Below are 22,426 nucleotides of genomic sequence, written 5' to 3'. Positions count from 1 at the left end.
CACACATTACACTAATTACATTGATCTTAATGCAAAGAAAACATGTAAACGTCATATATACTAAGCGAGTGTCTACCGAAAGTTCCAATAGCCTCACCTTACCCCATGCAGACAACAAAGTCTAAAACTAGGCTAACTAGCTTCAGACATCAAATGCAATGAAAAAATTTACGATAGCGTATGCCTAGCCACAAATCCAAGTCAATAATCGAAAGAATAATTAGGATACTTAAGCGGCTAATGAAGTTTCAAAATCCTAGGCGGGGAGGTCTGTAAACAGTTGTTTACCGACCGGACGACCAGAAAAATATGAATAGAAAATGGGAATGGTTCCTGATATCCGCCTCCCAGCGGCGGGAATGGGTACTACCACCTGGCCGCCCACTGCGTGTGCCGCGAATTTTGAAATTCTGTCAGGTAAGTTTCATGAACAAACTAAATATTTACCTAATTATATTATTTGTAATAGTATACGCATTATAAAATCGAATGGAATGGAATGGAATGGATTGGAGTAAGAAATTTAGGCTTGAAGCCAAGCACTGGAATCCAAAGGATTATTCAGTGCTATAAGAATTTGGTTTGAAATGCATGTCAGTGGGTTTATGAATGAATGAATAAAATCAATTTATGAATGAATGAATAAAATAATAAATTATTTTAAAACTAAGGTAAAAATGGACTATAATTTGAATTTGGAAGCAAACCTATACAGCCATTCTTGAATACATTGAATAATTGCATGTTTAGGGTTATATTGCTTAATGGCCATAAGCGCACTATAAGAATCCGAGTACAATGATGCCTCATTTGTCGAACGTTTCTTATGTGGAACTTTCCATTTTTCGAAAGAAATTTTCGAGAAAATTTTGTATCATCTTTCGAACAAATGCTCATACTTCAAACTGACTATTATCTAGTTTATACTTGTATTCGACAGCCTACTGGGTCTTACAAGTTAAACTGTATTAAAAAACTTTTTTTCATTTACAATAAATAGTTTAATGATAACCATACTTGACAAAATAGATAAAAGTATAAAGCATGTAATATAAAATTTAGCTTTCAATATAACATTTAGCATAAAAGATGTATAAAATCGTACATAACAACAGTGACATCATGCCCAACTAACTTGAGACTGACCAAGGGGGTGTTGATATGTTGAGGAAAGGAGAAGATAGAGATAAAATATTACTGTATTATGTAAAAGCAATAACAATTCACATAAAAAAGAGAATTTCCCAATAAACCTAACGTAATGATAAAATATGAAAACAATCAAATGCAATACAAAAAAAGAGAAAAGTCTTAACTGAGCCACTGTTCAGTACGCCAAATGAGATAGTCTAGTTGAACAATATTAGCAAAATAGCATATGAAAGAACAAAGCTTTTCACAACAAAATTTAGCATAAACAATTAACAAAATCATTCGTCATTGCGGTGATACACAGCTAACTTGAGGTAGAGGGAGGGAGTGTTTACATTTTTGAGGAGTAATGAATGAATGATTTTAAGTTATTGTGCATCATGGTATTGTTAAGGAGAGAAGAGACAGTAGAATCTTTACTATAATATCTACGTAAAAGCAGTACCAATTCACATAAAAAATAAAATGTTATTTCACAAAAAGTTTAGGATAATGATAAAAAATGAAAACAATCAAATGCAATCAAGAAAAAAAGAGAGAGAAAAAAAAAAAAGCTTGCTAAAGTCAAGAGTTCGGTGCGCTGAGTGAGACGATAGACTCAGACAGACAGCGAGAGAAGATTCACCCCTTTCTTTCACTTACACTCTATCTGCCCAAATCACTTTTATTTTTGTCACGGTAAAATACCTGTCTATGGCAATTGCTTTTTTAAGATTTTTTACTACTGTAAAAGTAACTCAAGCTCTTTAATAAACATCTTCTGCATGCCTTCGATTGTTTGTTTCAACAGCTTCCTTGTGAAAAGTTATTTTATCTCTCTTTCTTTTCTTGCAATCTGGACTTATTACTTATTTGTTTGCAAAATACTCATGTCTGTTTTAAAAGTCTACTATTTGCCAACAGTAAGTTGATGTATTTTCTCTCTCTCTCTCTCTCTCTCTCTCTCTCTCTCTCTCTCTCTCTCTCTCTCTCTCTCTCTCTCTCTCTCTCTCTCTCTCTCTCTCTCTCTCTCTCTCCTTTGATTATCCTTGCCTAATATGTGAATAAAATTAATTTTGTTATCAACCTTTGCATACTGCAACCAATTCAGTTTCCTCAAAGGGTTCCCATCTCTCCTCCCTCCTTTGCCCAGCAGAGTCATATATGTAACCATAAAAGTGACCTCTTATCAGCACCCCAGTTAAAACCTGAGACTACTTTCAAAATGCTATGGGACTACAACTTTACCTTAGTTTTCAAGGAGCCAATATGACTAACCCATGTTAGTTTGTTATCAAAGATCATCCCTAAAACCTTCACCTCCTCCTCATATGATATTAGTGTGTCTTTCAGCTTAATGCAGGCAGTCCCCGGGTTATGACGGGAGTTCTGTTCTTGAGACACGTCACAAGCTGAAAATCGTCTTAAGCCGAAACATCGTCAAAAATCCAAAGAAAACCTTACTTTTAATGCTTTGGGTGCATTCGAAACTATGTAAACTGCATTCTTATTGCATTTTTCATTAAAAAAAACCTTAAAATATCATTTATTTTGCATTTTTGGTCTCATTTCTTCTGGCAGATCAGTTATAGGCGTCGTAACCCTGGAAATAATTTCTGATGAATATAATTGAAAAGCGCCTTAACCTCGGAACGTCGTAAGCCGAACCCGTCGTAACCCGGGGACTGCCTGTATGTGGGATTGTTTCCTTTCGAGTAGTACTTCTGTTAAAACAAACCGCCACAGTTTTGAAAGGGAGGAACTGAAAGCCATTGTTATCCGCCCAATTGCTGATTGCATTAATTGACTTTTACAAGATATTACATGCTGCAATAGCATCATAACTTGTGACATATATAGCAAGGTCATCTACAAATACTTGTGGGATGCCTTCCTCCAGCTCAAAAGCATCAGACAAGGTATTTCCAACTCTAACCTTAATATGCCTATCACTTAGAAATAATATGATGAAACTTAACATATTACCTTGTACTCCCACGTCATGGAGCTGCTTAATAATACCAAAACACCAAGTGGCCTCATAAACTTTTTCGAGATAGAAGAATACTCCAATATTCTGACTCCACTTTGAGAAACCTTGATGAATTTGGGTTGATAATCTTACTAGTGGGTCCAGAGTGGAACAATTTCTCTTAAGGCCAAATTGGACAGATGATAACAAACCATTTTTCTCTAGATGTCACATTAGTCTAGAATTCACCCTCTTCTCAAACAATTTGCACACACAACTTGTAAGAGATATAAGCCGATAGCCTGTAGGAAGATGTGGATCCTTCAATGGTTTCTTAATGGGAACAACAACTGCAATCTTCCAAGAAGTGGGGAGAATACCAGTTTCCCATATTTTGTTAAAGATTTTACGAACATAAGACATAGCAGAATGGAAGATTTTTAATCATGCTATAAAGAATGTTAACAAACCCCGGGAGAAGTGGATTCCGAAGATGATAGAGCATCCTTTAATTCCTTTAAAGCTAACTTGGCATTATAAGTTTCAAAATTTCCAGAATTTAAATTAAGGGAAATGGTTGAATTCCTGATACAGTAGTACCTCAGGATACGAAATTAATCCGTTCCGAAGCGGCCTTCGTAACCTGATTTTTTTTTTATCTTGAACCACATTTTACATGTAAATTGCCTAATTCGTTCCAAGCCCTACAAAAACACCCCATCAAATTTTATAATAAAGCTAAATCGACCTATAAATAATGAAATACAACAATTTTGACCATTCAATACCTAACTTAAACTACATATACTACTAATATGTACTACATACCTCTAAATAAAGTTAATTAGTGTACATGGTACAAGAAATACTGTACATACATACGTATGTAGTAAAATGTGGAACCTTGCCTTTCGAGTGAGGCGATCTCCGAAAGTGGCGACAGAGGAGGAGGACAAATGGCAGAAAACATGAACACTTAACTTTACGAAACACATTAAAAAATGACAGGAAACATTAACACTAAACTTTACGAAACACATCAACAAATGGCACAAAACGTTAACACTTAACTTTACAAAAAACTTAAAATTAAATTTCTTTTTTTTATTTTTTATTTTTTTTTTACTTTTTTATACTTTACTATTTTTTACAAAATTTCAATTTCTTCACCACTTTCATCTTTGTTTTTTCGTCTTACTTGGATCTTCCTGTTTGCTTACTCCTACTAAAGGCCTCTTTAAAAAAATAACTATCCAAGGAAGATTGCTTCTGCCTGCTTTTCACAATGTTCCTGAAACGACTTGGGCAAATGTCATTGAACTGCGCAAGCATACGACCTGTGTAAGCCTTTTCAGGGTGTCTCTTTTCGACAAATGATTGCACCTTATGAAAAGCAGCTAGAGCATCCTTAATTTCTGCCGTTGTCATAGGGTTGTCCTCCTCCTCCTCGCCGCTACTAGAGAACTCTTCTTGAACGACGTTATGTTGCATGGCCTCCAACTCCTTCAGGTCATCCGTCGTAACCTCCTCTTGGTGCTCCTCGAGAAGGTCATTGATGTCGTCCTCATCGACGACCAGCCCCATGGACTTGCTGAGTGCAACGATCTCGCCAAGATCTGGTTGCGAAACAGTTTTAGAATTGTCAACTGTTCCTCAATCTGCATCAGCTTCACCCACATCGAATCCCTCGAAGTCTTGGGCGGATATGGCATCAGGCCAGAGTTTCCTCCTCGAAGAATTCAAGGTTTGCCTCGAAACCTCCTGCCAAGCTTGATCGATGAGTCAGATGCATATCACAACATTGAAATGCTCCTTCCAAAATTCACGCAATGTGAGGTTTGTGGTATCGGTTATGTCGAAACATCTCTTGAAAAGATGTTTCATATACAGCTTCTTGAAGTTCGATATCACTTGCTGGTCCATGGGCTGGAGGAGAGGGGTGGTGTTAGGCGGTAGATAAAGAACCTTGATGAAAGAATACTCCACTAGGACATCTTCCTCGAGGGTTAAGGAGGGTGAGCAGGGGCACTGTCCAACAACAGCAGACATTTCAGAGGGAGGCACTTCTCTCCAAGAATTTCTTCACTGTCGGGCCGAAACACAGATTTACCCGCTCGGTGCACAAAAGTCTCGTTACCCAGGCTTTCGCATTAGCCCTCCACATCACTGGAAGCTTCTCCTTTAGTACTTTGTGGGCCTTGAAGGCTCGAGTAGTCTCCGAATGATACACAAGTAGGGGCTTGACCTTACAACCCCCTCTGGTGTTCGAACAAAGTGCAAGCGTAAGCCTGTCTTTCATAGGCTTATGCCCTGGTAGCCTTTTCTCTTCCTGCGTGATGTGTGTCCAACAAGGCATTTTTTTCCAAAAAAGGCCAGTCTCATCACAATTGAAGACTTGCTGAGAACTGTAGCCTTCCTTGATTGTCATCTCGTCGAACGTCTTAATAAAGGCTTCGGCCGCTTTCGTGTCCAAGCTGGCAGCCTCCACATGCCGCACCACCGAATGGATGCCAGTCCGTTTACGGATTTTTTCAAACCAACCATGAGAAGCCTTGAAGTCTGGGGTTGGCGTCGATGTCCCTTCTCCTCTATCGTCTTCGGCCTGGGCAATCAAATCGCCGAAAATAGCACTGGCCTTCTGGCAGATTGCCATCTCGGTTATTGTATCGTCAGCAATTTCTTTGTCTTTTATCCAGACAAGAAGCAGCCCTTCCATCTTGTCGTGCATGTGGCTCCTCTTCCTAGACAAAATAGTCACGCCCTTGGAAGGTGTAGCTGCTTTGATGGCTTCCTTCTGTTTAACCTCTTCTCGCTCAACCCCATGTATTCCCAGGTTTAAGATAAGTTATATTTCAGTAAGCCCGAGTATACTCGAAATTCTGTTATCTATTTCCTAGCAACTCCCAGTAAACTCTGGTGTTGTTTATATTAGTCTCCCACTATAGAAAGCCGTTTTCTATGGATATGTGCCTTTTTTTTTTAGAAAATTGTAGCTACATTGGCTCCAGTTGGCCATTGGAGACGTGTCCTTTCATCAGGCAAGATTTCCATTGTTTTTCGTGGATTTTCTTTTATTATAACTATCATGAGTGACAGTGATACAGAGTATTATGATGGAATGGACAATTCAGGGAGCGAAAGTGATGGTGATATGACGTCAGAATACTCTTGATACTTCAGATGAAGATGATGATGATAATGTTCCCGATAACCAAGGCTGGCAAAGAATAACAATTACAGATGATAAACCACCCTCTCCTCCACAGCCTGCATTTCCCTTTATTGGTGATAATATAATTCATCATGTATATAATACTGAAGATGATGAAGAAAATACATATATTCAGTATTTTGAGTCATTTCTTGATGACAATATTTTAGACATTATTGTACAGAGACGAACAGGAATGCTGAACAAAAGTTGAGTGGAAAGTCAGAAACAAAAATCAGAAACAGAGAAAAAGAAATGGCATCCAACATATCGGGAAGAAATGAGGATTTTCCTTAGTGTTATTATGGTACAGGGGATTGTAAAGAAACCTGAAGAAAGCCAATATTGGTCTAAGATGCCTGTGTTACATACACCAATTTTTGCTAAAATTATGCCACATTGCAGATTTTACAAAATAAAGCAGTATATTTGCATTTGTCAAATAATGAGGATTTTGACCCTGCCACTCATCCTTGCCCAAAGCTCAACAAAATCTGGAAGTTTTATAATAGCATTGTTAGCAAATTCAAAAGTAAGCACATGCCTGCACAAAATGTAGCTATAGATGAAAATCTTTTACTTTATAAAGGACGTCTTGGTTGGGTACAATATTTGCCACTAAAAAGAACTAGATTTGGGATAAAATATTTCATGTGTGAATCAGAATCTGGATACGTTTGGAATTTTGTCATTTATACAAGTCAAGGAACAATGTTTGATAATGATTATGAAGACCTTCCCGTGTCTTCAAAAAAATTTTATGAGGACGCTGATGAAGCCATTACTGAAAAAAGGCTATTGCCTTACAATGGATAGCTATTATAACTCTCCCCAATTAGCAGATTTACTGACAGAAAATGAAACAGACATATATGGCACTGTCCGTGTTAGTAGAAAGGAAATGCCCTCTGGATTGAAACAAGAAAAACTGCAGAAAGGCGGTATGGTGGCTTACAAAAGAAGAAAAGTAACAGCAATAAAATGGAAGGATAAGAAAAATGTTGTATTACTTTCCACAATGCATAACACAGAAATGGTAGAAACAGAAAAAAAAGGAAAATTTGTGAAGAAGCCTAAACTATACTCTGGCTACAAAAGGTTGAGACTCGAGGGTGATTAGCACTGCTGCCATATTTTCTTATACTCGGTTCAAACTTTTCAGGAAAAAGGGTGACAATTTGGTAGATTTTGAGCGGCGTTGCAATTTCCTCGTGTATGGATGATTAAGGGAAGTGACCACAGGTCACACCGTGGTAACAGTAATAAGAGGATTGTCTCGATTGTCTGTCACCTCCCTCCATTCTCCAGATTAACCTTAGCCTCAAGGAAGTTAATCGGTGGCCATGGGTTAATCATGAAAATGTACCTTTTTGGATTAGGATTAAATACCTCCTTTGGCAAGATGGGAGACATGTCAACGCTGCTAATTGCAGGAAAGTCTCAACCTTTCGTAGCCAGAGTATAGTTATGGACTACAATAACACAATGGGAGGGGTTGATAGGGAGGGGTTGATAAAGTAGATCAACGTCTCCAGGATTATCCTCTTACAAGTAAAAGGAGAAAGAGGTATTACAAGAAAATATTCTTTCATATTGTCGACTTCGCATTGTGGAATTCCTATCTTTTGTATCTCAAATCATGAGGAGAAGCAACAGCTCTAAAGTACCGTCTTCAAGTGATAGACGAGACAGTAAAAAAGTACCATACACCTATGATGTCATCAAAAGTAGGACAACCAAGTAGTATACCTCACCCTCTTCATCTTACAGAAAGGCATTTCCCAGGTGTCGTTCCACCTACAGAAAAGAAAAGTAACCACACAAGACAATGTGTAGTTTGTAGCAGAAAGCGAGATGCAAGTGGAAAAAGGCTAGGGAAAGAAAGCAGATACTGCTGTTTAGTGTGTGATGTAGCACTGTGTATAACTCCTTGCTCTAGGATACATCACACAAAGCATAAGTTTTAGGAAAAGATGAAAGAATTTATTTTATTTTATGTTCTGTACAGGAGTAAATACATTTATTTTCAAAATATAAAGCTGAAATAGGTAATACGGAAAGAAAAGTACTATTCATTATGATGAAGGTAAAACCTTTAATTTCAATTTGTCCTTCTCTATTACTTTTTCATAAAGGCAAGAATCTTTCTCTCTTTGTGATAATGAAACCTTTTACATTTTCTGTTGAAAGTTATTATATTTTTGTCATCATATTTTTTCTCCTTTGTTAGTCACCATGCTTTACTATATCATATTGCATTTTTTCATAAGTGCAAATTTTTTTTTTTTTTTTTGCTCCTTTTATTTTCTTTTGAAGATCAGTTATGTTACAAAGTTTTACATTTATCATGTGTAATTATTTTGTTGTAATACTGAAGAATTATGAAAGAATAAAATTATAGATGAAAATGCAATAAATATAGTATTCTTTATTTGTTATTTTCCTTGCTTTTTATAATTTCCGAGAAAACTCGGCCTTGAGAAGTTATGTAATAGTTGAAGACTATCCTGACAAAATAATTTTTTTTTTGAAGAAATATTCAAGGTGATTTATCACTCTAGCATATACTTTAGAAATAAACAATAAAAAAATATGCTTCATAAAGACTGGAAGTTGGGATAATAAATGTGAGAGGAAAGGGGTTAAGGATGGTGCCTATTGTCGACGGATTTCGGCCATATTCCTTGGCAATCACACTCAATTGCATGCCAACTTCATACTTTTTAATTATCTCCATCTTTGTCTCCAAATAAAGCATCCTCTTCTTTCCATGAACTTCAACTTTCTTGGGACCCATGACTACGTATATACTGTATGTAATTAAGTTATGTAGTATACGTATATACGTACTAAAGTTCTCACACAACACGATAAAGTAGTACTACAACGAAATCACTAACAAATTTACGTTAATAAACGAAATCATATAGAACGTACTAATTCGGCGTACGTACAGAAACGATGCTGCTACCAAGTGGCCGAAAAAACACACCGCTACGTAGATGCATGATGGGAGAGATGCTGACCAATAAGAGAGCAGGATCTTATATCAGTGACTAGTATCAGGAACCAATGGGAGAGCGCGAGGATGGTGGCGAGTCTACTCAGTTGGCGGCAAGCGAGTTTTAAAATTGTTATCGGTGGTCCAGGCGAATTTCCGGACTTTACAGCAACAACCTTTCGTATCCTGAACTATTTTCGTAAGTTGAGCCCTTCGTATGTCGAGATACCTTTGTACTATGTTTCCTTCTCTCTTCTTGATACATAAGGACTGATAATTGGCAATAAAAATATCCTGACAATAAAATAAAATAAAAAGTTGCAATACTGACTATTGCTATAATTTCGAATAGAAAAAAAATGATATTGTAATGATACAATTAAGTTTGTTCATACTTACCTGGCAGATATATATATAGCTGTATTTTCTGAAGTCCGACAGAATTTTAAAAACCTACGACACACGCAGTGGGAGTCAGGTGGTTAGTACCCATTCCCGCCGCTGGGAGGCGGGTATCAGAATCATTCCCATTTTCTATTCATAATTTTTATTTCCACTGTCTCCTGAGGGGTGGTGGGGGGTGGTACTTGATTATATATATCTGCCAGGTAAGTATGAACAAACTTAATTGTATCATTACAATATCATTTGTTCATGAAACTTACCTGTCAGATATATATATAGCTGAATCCCACCTTTGGTGGTGGGAGTAGACAGAATAGAAGATTTTAGGAAACATATATATGCAGATAATTGATATCTTGATTCCTTACCTGTTAGCATAGCTGACTTCGTGGTTACTGCCGCGTAAGTCTGCTTGTGCTACTAGAGTTGCCAGCGAGGTAGAGACCTATATAGCTGGTGCACTCCAGATGATCTGTCAACAGGGGCGAGACACGACGTGACTAGACCATATTGACCATACATGAGGGCTAAGAAGTAAAATAAATATATATATAAAAATATATATCACCACCTGACCCACCTAGCCAAAGTTAAGGTGTGTTAACTAAGGCTTAAGAGTTAAGAAGTCACCGTTATCGGCGACTCAACTACTAAATTAAGAGCTCTTCCTAACCATTTTCTACAGGATAGGATGAGTGGTACTTCTTGCCCCCAAGATTGTGTCTGCAGACACGTATGGCCCTAGCGAGCAGCAGATCTCATATGCCATCTTCACATCTCGCAGGGAGTGGTGAATTGAACACAGAGTTGCTTCGCTAGAACATGGTACTCCAGGATGTTGCTGAGTGCCATGCTCTGTTGAAATGCTTCCGAGGCCGCGCCCTCACCTCGTGAGCATTCAAATCCAAAGATTTCAAATCTTTGTGCAAACACAAAGAAGGAGCTTTTTTGAAAGACCTCCTTAACAATAAAGCCAGGGTGTTCTTCGATATGGGCAAGTCTGGTCTTTTCGGAACACTGCAGATTGTCCCGTACGACTTCGACTTTCTTGAGTTTTATGTAGATAAAACTTGAGAGACCTGACAGGGCACAGGACTCTCTCTGGCTCCTGCCCACTAACTTGTGCCATCCTTGCTTCCAAGCTCCTGGCCCAAGGATAAAACGGGTTTCCATTCTTAGGCCATAACGAAAAGCTTAGAGAGCACACCGCCTTGTGTTCTCTAAAGCCAAAACTTGTGACGATGGCTTAAAATCTCACTAACCCTCTTTGTCGTATCTAGGGTGGTTAGAAAAATGCCTTCCTGATCACATGCAAGAAGTTAACAGGTAGGAGATGTTCGAATGCTTTGACATCAAGAACTTCAGACTATGTCTAAGTTCCATATTGAAAGCTTCGATCTGGACATGCACAGTCAGTCCGTCTGTACTAACGTCAGGTGACCAGACCAGTTGACCAGTCAGACGAATCAAGGACAGCAAGGCGTACCCTGAAGACCATAAGGCACTATTCTTCGCTGAAGGATGAGTGTTTGGACTGCCTGGGCGATTCAAGCTAAGCAAACCTTGGGGGGTGGTGTATCAACGCAACCCAACGTCGTTAGCGAATCAACTCCTGAAGCCACTCCTGACTCGAGCTTCTGGTGCCAGGAGAAAGAGCGAGGAGCAAAAAAGGCGATTCAGTCCCGAAGGACGAATGCCTGACAGTCCAACCTGGTCTCATGTTAAACGATCATCGGGGGTGTATAAACGCAACCGACTTCGTCAACAAGAAACTCAGGGCTACTATATGTCTCCTGATCTCGCACGAGTGTCTGACTCCGAGAAAACGGTGAGACAAAAAGTAGATGGTGAGCGAGTTTCGAGATTTCACAGAACTCAAAGATCGTGAAGGGCTTTGTTGTTTGACAGACGCAAATCTCTGAGCCCAAAGGACCGTCAACAACATATTTGCGTATTCTTTAATAGTTGTGACTGCCAGCTTATCCCATTCTTCAGACGGAAAAGGAAGACGGTAATCTTATTCCTGTCAACATCTCGATAGTCTGAACGTAGTCAGACTCAGAGCGGAGAGGTTATAGGTACCTTTCGAGTTAGAGTAGACCGACTCTCTCGGAAAAGGTCCTTGGAAAGTGAACTAGGAAGTATGTGACCTCTGTGAATCCAGGATCCTGAAGGCCAACATGGGGCGATCAGCGTCATTGTCGCTCCCTGTGACGTCATAAATCCTCTTATTACATTTCCTAAGCGATTGAAAAAGGGGAAAAAAGACTAAACATCCATCCCCGTTCAATATCATAGGATGGCGTTTAATGGTACCGATCCCGGATCGAGAATAAGGGAGCAGAGAAGAAGAAGCCTCTTCGTCCTAACATATCGAAGAGAAGAATGAAAGGGCGTCCCTAAAGTCTCCACAACTCTCAAACTTACTTCTAAAGAAATATTCCACTCGGAAGTCAATAGTTGCTCGCCGTCGATCGAGACGATTCGTACGGACTTTTGCAATCCTGTAACGAACCTCTAGAGGATCGTTACATTCTACGCCTGTTGTTATAATAGGCTCCTTCTCGTAAAACTCGAACAGGGACCGAGAGAAGATACTTCTTAAGATATGAGAGAGCTGTGGAATATCAGAGTTGATCTGGACCACTGGTTCCCAAAAACTCGTTTCGAGGACTGGAGGGACTACCGAATCGCTTTACTTCTTTCAGATTAAGATCCAGGACATTTGAAACCCTATCCAGATATCCGGCACCTCTTTCTATCACCTCAGGTGATAGACGCACTGAGAGATGTTCAGAATCATTCCTAGATCTTGAATAATATTTCAGTTTCCCGGTCGGAAAAAACTGTGATCTTAATTGCAGTCTATTCGGGGAAACAAAACTTCTTCAGGAAGGAAATGGTCCCCAGCAAGCTCATCCATTCCCTCCCCGAGTATGCTTACTTCCCTAATAAGGCTGCGCTTTGCCTAAGCAGGAGAGCATATAAAAGTGCAATGTTGCGGTAGACCTCGGTAGTTATCTAGTACCCGTGCGGATGAACGAGCACCGAAACGGATTAACGAGAATAACTTCTGTTGAACATAGTAGGGCAAAACAACGAATGCAACGTTTATTCATCCACGTAACGAAATTCCCTTCAATCTTAGGCTAAAGTCCGTGATTGTAGGACAGAATATAGTTAGTTCAGTTCCAATATCCCGCAGGAGAGACGGTAACCGCCAGCACAGATATACGGTTTAGTCATGACCAATCCCGCAAGTAGATAGAGAACGTAACCTACCCCCGCGCTGACAGCGCACAGATCTTTGTTACTGGGTGGGCTCAGTTGGACTGGAGGACGAAGGACAGCGGTGACAGCAGCAGCCAGCAGCTTTACGAATGTCCCGTACTCTTAACTTTATGTCTGGGTTGCCAGCTACCCACCCTATTCTACGAAGAAATATGGTTCCGGTTATTTTTTGGGAGCAGATAAGACTCTCAATCTGGTATATTTAAGGTCGAAACAGAAAAACGCCTAAATATATAGATGCGTTTGTGTCGTCAGTAACACTACCCTACAACCGGTAAAACAAGATAAATCGGAACCATTCCTGGAAGTGCTGCAGGGAGTAACGATTAAATGTTCCTTAAAATAGACAATCGACCCTCTCGGGTTGCCATTCGAGGATGGTCAACTACAGCAAAGCGTATATGACTTTGAACCAACCAGAAATAAAATGAAGACGCTAAAGCAAAATGATATTTTTGTTTATGATACAATAAAGTTTGTTCATACTTACCTGGCGAGCTATATAATATATTATATATATATATATTATATATATATATATATAATATTATATATTTATATATAATATATATATATCTTTATGTAGCTGAATTCGGAAATAACAGCTACATACATATCTGGACAGGCAAGTTTCATGAACAAAAACTTAAGAGAAGAATCGAAGCAGTCAGCTCAAGCTTCTATGTTAATTGGACATAAGCGTTCATTGACGTAGTCTAAACAAGTCTATTTCTTGTACGAGTCCTGCGAATGACGAACTGAGAGTCTCTTCCGAATCTTGTCAATAAATCTTTTATTCTCTTACTCAATGTCAAGTTAATGAAGATGTTTGTCAATGAGAACTAATCCCCATTTACGGGACGAAGAGATTTTTTTGTCAATGGGGGAGGGGATACCCAGCTTACTTGACAAAACGATAGTATCTTGTCAATGGGGGGAAAGTCAACTGAATTTGACAAAACGTTAATCCCAGGAAATCGAGCATTTTATTTTTTCCGTTCCATTCCCTCTTCAAACGGGGAAAGGGGAGGTCAAGAATCCTTTAAGGTTTAGGACTATGCGTTACGGCAGGGGTGAAACGACGATGTTTCGAATTTCGGCAGGCGGTAGTCCCCGACTAGAAAACTAACAAAACCTAATCATCTGAAAAACCCTTTCAGATGGGCTAAAAAAGCCTTGCAAAAGAAATTATCCTTGGGAAGAGGAAAGAAATTCTCCTCAACCAGCTTCCTCTTCCCGTATCACAACTAAAGCCTGCTAAAGCTTAAAACATTTATTGGCAGTTATGGGTAAAAGAAGTGTCCCTTCTTTGGCGCTTTTCCTGAAAGAGCGTCCTTTTGATAGTAACCTTTGCAAGATCCTACTGGAACATTGGCCGAGAGTCCCTGACCGTGCAGGACCATCGAGCCCTTTTACCTAACCCGTAACTGCCTTTATCGCAAAGTCTTGACTGCGGTAGAGAAAACGAGATCTTCCCTAGGAGCTTTCCTTTATAACTCCCATCCACCCTTTGCGAAAAGCAATAAATTATGCGAGAAGAAGAGTGACAAGATCTTGTTAATTCACGAACCCAGGGTCCATTATTGCCTGGGTTTCGTAAGAACGAAGTTTGTCCCCTGTTCACTTTAAGCTTATCCTCCGAAGCCACTGCTTACTTCACATTCTTTGCATGTGAGGTATAAGGTATCACCTAAGGTAAGCGTAAAAATTTCTTGAGGCCCCAAATCGTAAACAAGAGCGTTGAAGAGTTCAATAGAAACCGTTCAAGCCAGACGTCACCACTGGCGTTGCGCTGGCGGCCGGGGGCAGCTCTCGGCGTTCCACTGGCGAGCAGTGAGCACGCTCGGCGTTCCACCTGGCCAGACAGCGAGTCACGCTCGTCGTCCACGTGGCGCGCCTGCTGGAGTGCGCTTCAGGCGTCCACTGGTGCAGCCTTCCTAATTGGCGTGCACCCTCCAGCGCGCGCCTGGCGTCCATGGGGCCGAACGTCCCGTCCAAGCCGAGCGTCAAAAGAAGCGTGTCAGAAAAGCGTCCTCGCCTCCTGACAGGCGTCAAACAATCGGAGATAACATCTCTAGGAGGGGGGTGGCGACTGGCGAGGGTGGAACGCCTTCCTTATTCCTCACAGTAACAAAAACCTCGGTACGTCCGCTACTCAAAAGCGTTCGCGCGTCCTGCTACTAAGACTTTACCATTTCATATTTCTCGGTGAAAGACCGTACCACGTGAATCAGGTCCGAAACGTTCCCGCCTTCTTACTTCTCACTGGAACGCGATAACGAGAGAGAGAAGAGAGGAAACGTGAAGCGTCCTCCTCTACAAAGCTTTCCCCCCCCCCCCCCCGCCCCTTTTACAAAAAAAATTTAGAGGGCGCGAGTCCTTCCGGGAAACAGCTCCAACCCCTGCTCGGGGAGGGTGACCTTCGGATGGACGAGAAGCAATCCTTCAGGATTCGTGCACGTGTGCACGGCACCTTATAGGGCAGTCTGGGGCGTTTTCATCAAGAACTGCCGAAGGCACGCCAAGATCGGGTGGGGGTTTCCTCGTAACCCCACCCTCCTTCCGTCTTTCGAAACATGCTCTCTTCCCCTGGTCCTGGAGTCAGCAGAGGTCCCGGCCCTAGAGGCGAATATAAGGCCACGATCTGAACGCACCCTCCCCACTAAACCACAAGGGGCACTGTCCACTGCACTTAGCCACTTCGCTATTAGCTCTCTAAAGCAAGCACTTTTCGATTCTAAGATACGAAATCGAAAGAGTATTAGAGAAAGGGCAATAACATCTACAGACACTGTTTAGGGCCCGAAGGCAACATTACAGGGTTATGAGAAACAATAACAGAAGTAGCACTCTTCACAACAATGAAGGAGAGCGATCACCTCTCGCAGACAAATTCATAACCCGTAGGCCATACTACAGGGTTAGGCAAAAAAAAAAAAAAAAAAAGTCTACAGGAAGGTTAGCAGGTTCACTACCCTGACTTTTTTTTACTGATTATTTGCGTACATACGAATCATACGTTTTTCCTTACGGAATTAGACATGTTTACTGATTAATTGCGTACATACGAATCATACGTCTTCCTTACGGAATAGACAGTCTCACACTCCTCACATGACAAATCTCAACCAAGAAGCAAGACTCATACCCCTCGTGCATACAAGTGCGGATCTACCGAAGCTTTCGGTAGCCACACCCTATCTTTGCAGACAACACCCTCTGAAACTAGGCCTAACTAGATTCAGATATCTTATGCAAAAATGAATCAAATTCAAATCAATTTAAGATAGCGTATGTCTAGCCACAAATCCAAGTAAATAAATTAAAAGACAATAGGATACTTAGCGGCAATGAAGTTTCCAAAATCTAAGACGGAGGTACTGGAAACAGGTGTTTCCAGCACCGGCGACAGAAAAATTATGAATAGAAAATGGGAATGATTCCTGATACCCGCCTCCCAGCGGCGGGAATGGGTACTAACCACCTGACTCCCACTGCGTGTGTCGTAGGTTTTTAAAATTCTGTCGGACTTCAGAAAATACAGCTATATATATATCTGACAGGTAAGTTTCATGAACAAATATATAAATGATCTTTTTCCTAACTAAACAATCCTTAAGTCCTTTATATTAGGAAACACCTTCAACAAAGCTGGAAATAGCCGCTAGACTTTTATAGCAAGGTAGCTTGGCAGTTGAACTACCCCTCGGAAGAGGGAATCTCTCCCATCCAGACCTTATGTATTAATTTTGCTTTTGGCCCTGGAATAACAGAATGAGGGATGGTATGAGGTTGGCCTAATGGGTAAAGGACCTCAGGTTTGTACAATTAGGAAAACTACATTTTACTTTAAAAAGTTGTGATTTGTTCCTACACAATATACAAACTATCGGTCCTTTACATGAGGAAGACTTATAATTGGTGGGAGGATTCTGATACTTATACAAGTCGGGAGAGCTGACTGGAGCTCATTCACCTTGATTCGTGCCCTAGTCATAAGAGCTAGGGTTTGAATCGAGTCTCTGATGAATTGATCGGAGTACAGTAAAACACCCGTATTAGACAGAAATGGGTACCAGATGCCCCCCCCCCCCCCCCCCCCCCCCCCCCCCATATGATGGACAAGGCATATCATAAGAGAAAACAAGCTTGGATGAATCTGACAGTGAAAGACCGTAAGCCAAATGCCAGCAGAGGGTTAGAGGGTTTGTCTTATCACATGGGGCCCGCTCTTCCCCCTGTCGCAAGAGGAAGAAGCAGTTGCCTCTATCGTCTACTGAGAAATAGAATGGGTACTCTATTGTGTCAGGCAGAGGCCTTGGGTCAGCATAGCAGTCGTGGCCCCCGCCTAATGCCAAGGCCTCCTCTCGCCCGAGTCACTCCTCTTGCGTACACGCGACAGAGGACTGGAAGGAATCAAAGGAACAGCCTGCCAACGAGAGCATTTGTTCCTCTCCAGGTACTTGGTTAGACACTGAGGAACTGGTTCAGACCTCTGGCCAAGTACCGGTAGAAGTACTGGCAGGGAGAGTCGACGCACCTGAGTGTCTCTTCTTTTTCTCTCGCCCCGTGCCCTCATTTGTACCGAGAGGAACCTCTGTTTGAAGATTGGGATGTGCGAGTCTCCGTAGAGACTCATATATTCAAGGTACCTTGGTTAGACTGAGGCACTAGTTTTGAAAGCATGCTTCTTTGAACTAGTGGAGGGAGCTAGTGGAGGGAGCAGTTACTGAGGTACTCACTCCCTTGCCTATCAATTCTGAAGGCCTAATGCCGGCCTGCGGACAGGTAACTGCACCTTCAGGTGAGGGAGAGCCAACCAGAGAACCCTCTGCTTCCTCCGAAGAGGAAGGCAGGACACCTAGAAATTTCATGATGAGATTTTGGAGGGGGAAGAGAGGCAACCTTCTTCTTGCCAGACCAAGGCTTTGGATGAAGGGAGGGAGGAGGCAGCAAACGACGACAACAACGAGGAAGAAGACAATGAAGACAATGTCGGCACTCTGCAAAATCTCCTCCTCAACTTACTTTTTGTTGCCTTCATTGGGATTGCAGCAAAGTCCTTCATCCAGTTGGGAGGGTGCAAAGCAGAGCAGATGGCTCCTTCACTGCAGGTACTTTGGCAGGAGTAGGGGCGCTCTCAGGAATAGTGGACACAATGATGACCTCCGTAGGCATCACAACGGCAGGAGAAGGCGCGGCCACAACTCTCCATCACAGGGGCAGCCAGGTGCGAAAGCAAGATTTACAGCGACAGGAACCCGCTAGGTTTAGAAAACACCCAGCCCCTGCAAGACTGACCAGATGCTCTTCTGTCATACCTGAAGAAGGAACTGACAGGTTAATAGAGGGGGCTCCTTGTCACCCCAAGGGCTCGACTCCCTCAGAGCAACCCAAGGCCCCCATACCGAGGTCTCCATGAACAGCAGCCTTCTCTCCATCCTCTTTGTCTGACGAATCAGTAGAAAGGACAAAGAGGAGGTCTCCTTCTCAGTAAATGAACCAAGTGGGGGAACTCGCCGGAGAACAAAAATGAGGACAAAGGGCCCAGCATAAAAGGAGCCATCAGCGGGATAACCCTCAGATGGTGTTCCGGTGCCATTCCTCCAAGACCATTCTCTCCCCAGAATTTCACCCATTGGACAGGGGTTCAAGGATAACACTAATCGCAAGATAATGCAGAATCGCAATCCTATCCTCTGCAACCTATCTGCCCGCAGAGAGTATGAGGATCGATATCTACACTTCTTGCCGCCCACACCCGGGTATACGTGCCAGGAAGGGGAGGCTAGAAACCAGCAAAGCAAATTATCGGGTTTGGATGGTTGATATACTACACATAAATCAACAGTAAACCAAAAACAATACACTAATCACAAAAGTAAGGAAAGATCTCACTATGAAAGTATAATTAAAAGAGCTAGTGACAGTCAAGCCAAGACCAACGTAAACATATGTCATCATCCAATACCAGCCGAAAGTAAAGAGAATACATAAGCTCGGGAGGGCAGAGATTCCCCCTCCCAAGCGGTAGTTCAACTACCGAACTGCTATAAAAGTTTAGCAGCCATTTCCAGCTTTGCTGAAGGTGATTCCTAATGTAAAGGACCATGGTTTGTATATGTGTCGAATTTCGACTCAGAAACTAGTTCTGGTGATCCCTGATGTCGATGATGTCATATGAAACTGCTCTAGTGTATAGAGCTTATGTTTCTTTAGTTTCTAATGCGTACATTAAGTTCAAGGGTTGCGTGTATTTGGGGATTTGAGGTTATTTACTTTTGTGTCATATCCAAAGTGAGGATAATTCTTGTTTTGTTTAAGTTTATCCATTTGTTTTGTATGAATCAGTTTTTTGTTTGAGTATGTGTTCGGAGTTCGGATACAACTTAGGTTTAAGAATTATTGTGACTATTATTGTTTATCAAAAATATTGATTATTTAACTGTGTCATTATATCATTTATATTATTGAATCTAATTCCTTTTTCCATTTAGAAGTGTCCTCCCTGATTACCATCTTACAGCCAATTATTTATTTCTTTGTATTCATTTGCATTCATAGGCTATGGTTGCCTGTTCTTTGTTTTTATTTGTGAACTGTAATGGGCGGGATAATGTTGATGTAATATTGAATTATTGTGTATATGGTGACATCCAATTGATATAAGTTTGTTTCTGATTGTAGCCCGATACTTTGTGGTAAATTTCATTCTTTCAGGAATAGTTGCTGATTTTAGCCTATAGCCATGTCCTGAAAGTTATCCACAAGTCATTAGGCCTAGGGCCTACCCATCATTTTCTCCTTTTAGCTGCAAATATTGTGATATTTATGGTACCATTATGCTGCCCAGTACTGTAAGGTATATGTGAAAGTAACATTTTGTTGACCTGCTTCAGTCTCTTTTACCAGTTACCTTTGGAAGTGTTACTGACGCCATTATCCGAGAAACATTTTATTACTTGATTTATTTGTGGAGTTTTTGAATTTACCAACTTTCCTCCCAGTATATCGTGTAGGAACAAACAATACAAAAAGCAGTGCATGGCTGAGCAAACAAATATTTCTTCATCATGAGAAATATGAAGCTAAAGTGAAATTTGCGACACAGCAATGAAGCTCACTCTAGTGGGAGAAACACATCTCCTTTGACCTACTGATAACTAGAGTCCAACATAATTAATACTAAGCTAATTTAGCTAACTGAAAAGCTAAATGAAAGCTAATGAATCCACCACCAAAAGAATACTTCACCAAATCTGTAGATCAAACTACAAAAGCAATGAAATCGACTGCTGCAGGAACCAACAGTTAACCACTAGCCAGCAGAAAACGAATTGTTGGTCATCTGCTCAGCAGCACCAGATGTTCCCGCAAGTAAGCAGGTCTCATTCACCTCACTAAAGATGGCAGTGCCACTGTGAAAATTTGAATTTTCGACTGCCAAGGAAGGAAGGTTTCAGCTATGTAATTGTTTGGTAAGTCACTTATGTAAACCATTTACTTTATGCTTTCAGATTGTAAAATCAATGAGCTCTACCTGATATCACCAGCACCATATGACAAAAGCTTTTACCTCAACAAATTGATGCAAGGCATTTTGAAGTTACTATATTCACTTGGGATGATATTTGCTGTCAGCCTGGCAGAATAACAATCAAAATAAACTTTAATTCACATACATACCTGACCATCTACTGTGCCAGTAAAAACATTTGAGAGACTGTTAGGGTGTCGAGACATTGCAGTTACGCCTTCTGAATGTGTGAGGCTTCCTACAAAAGGTTTTGCAAAAACCCTCTCCAGTTTTACAGCATTTAGGGCAAGTTTATATTCTCTTACTGCTTCAAGGGGATGCAGATCAGGATCATAATTCCTTGGAACTGAAACATAAAATAATTAATATAAAGAATACCCCACTACCCCATTACACCACTGTACCATATTTAATAAAATACAATTCATTAAAAAAATTCCACATAAATCACAAAATTTACAAAAGCCTAAATTGCCATAGCAGCAATCTCCAGGCACTCAATTCATTCCACAGACACTACTAACGGTGAACCTTGTTGTAACAAGAGTGTAGGGAATCTGTCATATTTTCCCATGAAGATATGATGAGAGAAAAGTCAATACCATTACTCCAAACACCAACAACTTCTAAGACTTTGCCTTCTCATACAGTAGTAATCGGATGAGACACCAATGATGGTAGAGTCAGCAAGTGTGGTTAACCAAGGGTTAAGCCTCAATGCTGCCAGGAAGGAGACCATGGTTACTAATTCTGTAGATATGAAAGACATACCTTCTTGTCTTTCCAGGAGGCAGTGACTTGTCAGTCCACAGACTGACAAGACCGCCTGTTGGAGAGTAGCATCGTCATTCTCCTTAGCTTAAAACTCCCTCTGAGGAATAAACTTGCTTGATCTGAAGCACAACAAGACACCTTCATATCCAGAGACTAGATCATTTACTTGGTCCAAAATATCATGGGCAAACTAAAGGGATTTTGACGAAGGAAAAATCTATTTCTGGGCAAGGGCCCGTGTCGCCCAGCGAAATGTCCCTTTAGCACACATTTCTAAGGTGAATTATTGCTAACATACCAGCGAAAAAAGCTAATATGGAAATGCCAGAATATTCTGGCTCGCTCACCTTATTTAAAGATGTCGGTATGGTTTCTGGGGCGAGTGAAACCACTACCAGAGGTCCTTTGCCATTTAGATTCATCCTTCTTCAAAATCCCTCTACTAAAGAGGAGCCAGCCTAAGGCCCACTCCTCGCTACCGTTACAGCTAGCGCCTCTGACGTCATACCTGCAGTTAGCACCCAAGCTTGGGCCAAAAAGGGGGGGGTACAAGAGAAGGGTGGGATTTCACTGGGCGACGCAGGCCCTTGCCCAGAAATAGATTTTTCCTTCGTCAAAATCCCTTTTCTGGGCTCAGCTCGTGTCGCTACGTGAAATAGTACCAGAGAAATTGCCACATAAACTTGGAATAATGAAGTACACAAGGAATATGTAGGGTAAATAAAATACAATTAAGGTTAATTGCTATAATCTAAGGATAAAGTTACGAGCACAGTAACAAGGGTAATCGAAACGTTAACAGTAAATATAATACAAAATGGTTAACCTTAAAAGTAACTACAATGTTAACTTAAACTGTGATTAATCCTAAGAACAAAATACAAGGAAATATCACAATATATACAATATGTGGCATCCAAGGTACAACAAAGGCTACATGGTGGCAGAGCCACGGTAAGAATGTCAGCGAGGCAGGTAGAAAGGAGAGATCTAGATTAAACTACTTACTACTACTCAAGCAGTGTCAGGGGAAACTGTGTTTCCCGCTGCCACTGTACGGCAGGCGGCACAGGTAGCACAGGAGGCGGGGCAACAGCCAGCGTC

The 22,426-nt window shown here is 40.9% G+C and overlaps 1 protein-coding gene across 2 annotated transcripts in view; it reads right to left on the bottom strand.

Moving 5' to 3' along the window:
- The window catches only part of LOC135220821 (DDB1- and CUL4-associated factor 13-like), a 111,449-nt gene that overhangs the window by 61,816 nt on the left and 27,207 nt on the right, over positions 1–22,426 (bottom strand). For both annotated transcript variants that reach the window (XM_064258362.1, XM_064258360.1), the window contains exon 2: positions 20,698–20,894. In XM_064258362.1, the coding sequence (XP_064114432.1) occupies positions 20,698–20,894 (197 nt within the window). The remainder of the gene's footprint in view (positions 1–20,697; positions 20,895–22,426) is intronic.

The sequence above is a fragment of the Macrobrachium nipponense genome, chromosome 2 (genome assembly GCF_015104395.2).
Source record: "Macrobrachium nipponense isolate FS-2020 chromosome 2, ASM1510439v2, whole genome shotgun sequence".
Classification (NCBI taxonomy): Eukaryota; Metazoa; Arthropoda; class Malacostraca; order Decapoda; family Palaemonidae; genus Macrobrachium; species Macrobrachium nipponense.
This window is presented reverse-complemented; position numbering and strand designations above follow the sequence as displayed.